A 3,565-nucleotide genomic window follows, 5' to 3' on the forward strand; every position below is an offset into this window, starting at 1 on the left:
AAGATCATATTCTAAAACCACGCAAATGTAATCTTACCTATCCATAAAGAAGAAAACTTTGTGTCAGCTTCTTTGTGGATCAAAATCAGACCAAGAGGAACCAGGTTCCATTTTCTTTTCAACTAAAAAACTTTTAGACTTGCTTTAATTCCTCTCTGTTCTGAGCCTTCTGAGCAAACTGCACAGTAAACTCCTTGTCTCTAATCTCTACAGTGTCTAGAGAGTGGACTAGTCAGGAAGACAGGAGAATATCCACCAACCTTTAGAGAGTAAATCAACAAGAAGAAGCCATAATTAAAGAAGGCACCACATTGACTTCTCTGCACGTTAAATACCAGAAGATAATGGAGTAGTGCTTACAGAACTGACAGCCAGCTCAGGTAGCCATGTGCAAAAAAAAAAAATGGAAAAAATGTTCTTATTTATTATAGAGACTTGGAAAATATACCACTCATGTAACCACTCAAAAAAATTTCCTGAAAAGACATGCTTCATTCAAACAAGAAATGAACTGAATTAAAAAAAGCAGTCCTAAGACATCTAACTCTTTAAAAAACTTCAAGGCAAATTCAAACTCTTCAAGGATAAGGAAAATCCATAGAAGTTTATCTAGTGACTAATAGCAGCAATTTAATATGGTGAGAAGAAAAGTCAATTACATTTTTAAAAAGCCAATTTTATTTTAAAGATGCCAACTACATTACTTCTAAAAACATCAATGAAAATTATGTAAATCTTTTTTAAAAGTTCTACTCATACTAATCTTTAATATATGCTTAACGGAATTTTTATAAAATAAAACATAAAACAGACGCCATAATCTTCTATTCTGTTAGTCAAATTATAGAAATTTAGTTACCATTAGATGACAACTTGATCAAACTACAGAATCAATATCTAATAAAATTAGCCCTCCTTTTTAAACTATTTCATCACTTTGCAGATACAAATTTCTAATTATTATTCTTTTATCCACATATCATTGTCTGCAACAAAATGCCATCTGGAAAGTTGTTTAAGGNGATAATGGAGTAGTGCTTACAGAACTGACAGCCAGCTCAGGTAGCCATGTGCAAAAAAAAATGGAAAAAATGTTCTTATTTATTATAGAGACTTGGAAAATATACCACTCATGTAACCACTCGAAAAAATTTCCTGAAAAGACATGCTTCATTCAAACAAGAAATGAACTGAATTTTAAAAAGCAGTCCTAAGACATCTAACTCTTTAAAAAACTTCAAGGCAAATTCAAACTCTTCAAGGATAAGGAAAATCCATAGCAGTTTATCTAGTGACTAATAGCAGCAATTTAATATGGTGAGAAGAAAAGTCAATTACATTTTTAAAAAGCCAATTTTATTTTAAAGATGCCAACTACATTACTTCTAAAAACATCAATGAAAATTATGTAAATCTTTTTTAAAAGTTCTACTCATACTAATCTTTAATATATGCTTAACGGAATTTTTATTAAAAAAAACCATAAAACAGATGCCATAATCTTCTATTCTGTTAGTCAAATTATAGAAATTTGGGCCGGCCCGGTGGTGCACTGCTACAGTGCGCCGCTTGGGAGCGCGGCGGCGCTCCCGCCGAGGGTTAGGATCCCACATACAGACCGGTTCCCACTCACTGGCTGAGCGAGGTGCGGACACAACACCTAGGGTTGCGATCCCGTTGCCAGTCTCGGCCCGGTATGGGCGCGACACTGAGGGTTGCGATCCGTTGCCGGACACGAAAAAAAAAAAAAAAGAAAAGAAATATAGTTACCATTACATGACAACTTGATCAAACTACAGAATCAGTATCTAATAAAATTAGCCCTCCTTTTTAAACTATTTCATCACTTTGCAGATACAAATTTCTAATTATTTATTCTTTTATCCACATATCATTGTCTGCAACAAAATGCCATCTGGAAAGTTGTTTAAGGAGGCAGCAGAGAGGGGAGAGTTGAGGTGATTTCAGGTAGCTGGGGGTAACAAAAACCCTGGGTTGGTATATAATTAACCTATAGCCATGCCCTCCTCTGATTTCACACCCCTTAAGATGTCTTTTTGTTACTTTATCCTGCAAAGCTCTCCTTGCTGTTGGAAGAGAGGAAGGGCTGGTTAAAGGAAAGGGCCAAATTCAAAAGAAGTCTTTCCAAAACTCATTCAGTCCTTGCTGGTATCTTTGAATATTGTGATATAGCAGTGGCTGATTTGGGGAATATTCTTCAATGAAATGCTCTTATATGGCATAGTTTGCTATAGGAAACCTCTCCACAGAGCCATAAAAGTGTGCTGAACTTCTGCTTCAGGAATTATTTAAGTAACTATAATTTATGTCAAGATGTATATAAGAATGTTTATCATGGTGCTATTTGTTCTGATAAACTTCATAAATGTCCAACAGTGCCTCCATTTTTATTAAAAAAATGTTTTATAAAAACATGGAAAAGAACTGGAAGAATAGACATTAAAATGTTACCAATGATTATCTCTGAGTAGTGGACTCATGAGATAGGAGTTCTTTGTAGTTTTCCAACTTTTCTGCACTATACTTGAATTATTCTTTTAATGAAAGCGGGGGGGGGGGTGGGTGCCGGCGGGGAGAAACCTGTACAATGAAAGGAAACCAGGAAGGCTTATATTCGTTTTTTGGCTTTGCTTTTTTGTTTTTAAGATACCCTACAAAACCTCTTTTAAATCCTAAAAACAAAAACAGAATTATTATGGCTTGGACATTCATTGTAAATGGATCAATTTAGTATATACATAACCCAATATATACACAAAATTCATGCTATCTATACACACTTAACACCACACTGGGACTCTATATAACTATGAAGAACATTTATGTTTACTTTTTGAAGACTCTTTTTCAGGGATTCTATGATTTTGCAGAAAGCGCCCTTCATGCTCCTGCAGCACCCTTTGTTCATCACTGTCACTGTACCTATCACACTCTATTATGATTTTAAGTTTCTCTCCTGACAAACTGTGACTCCAGCATTTATGTTAGCACAGTGCCTGGCATATAGTTGACACTTTGTAAATATTGGATGCACTGATGGATGGATAAACAGACAGACTTACAGACATATACATATATGGATGGATGCATGGACAAATGAATGCAGGGATAGATGGACAAAAGAATGGATAGTTGTGTGCAGAGATAAGATGCATGGATGGAGGAACGACTGTACAAATGAAGACTTTCAGTTGAGAAAGCCTGGTTCCAATCCCAACTCTGTCAATAACTATCTGTGTAATAAGTTACTCTATCTTTCTGGGTCTTCTAGTCATATATAAAATAAAAGTGATTAGGTTAACTGATATCAGAAAGTTCCTTCTAGCTGCTAAATAAGATAACTGAAACTTAGGGCATGATTTTTTTCATTTTAAGCAATTAGAGTTTTGTTGGTGGGCATCTATTTTTTGTAGCACTGTTGATCACATTTAAGATTTACATGACGCCAAATCCTTGACCAGGATACCATCTCCAATCCTAACATTGTTCCTATATAAAAACATGATTCACTTTGAGATGATGATTTACATGCTTTTTAGAAATG

General features: G+C 35.0%; 1 protein-coding gene across 1 annotated transcript in view; it reads right to left on the reverse strand.

The window, feature by feature from the left end:
• Positions 1-234: 234 nt before the first annotated feature.
• Positions 235-3,565, reverse strand: part of XPA (xeroderma pigmentosum, complementation group A) — a 25,883-nt gene continuing 22,552 nt past the window's right edge. The window contains exon 6 of the mRNA XM_008573023.1: positions 235-375. Coding sequence (XP_008571245.1) covers positions 275-375 — 101 coding nt within the window. The 3' untranslated portion in view covers positions 235-274. The remainder of the gene's footprint in view (positions 376-3,565) is intronic.

The sequence above is a fragment of the Galeopterus variegatus genome, unplaced genomic scaffold (assembly GCF_000696425.1).
Source record: "Galeopterus variegatus unplaced genomic scaffold, G_variegatus-3.0.2 Scaffold866, whole genome shotgun sequence".
In the NCBI taxonomy this organism is placed as follows: Eukaryota; Metazoa; Chordata; class Mammalia; order Dermoptera; family Cynocephalidae; genus Galeopterus; species Galeopterus variegatus.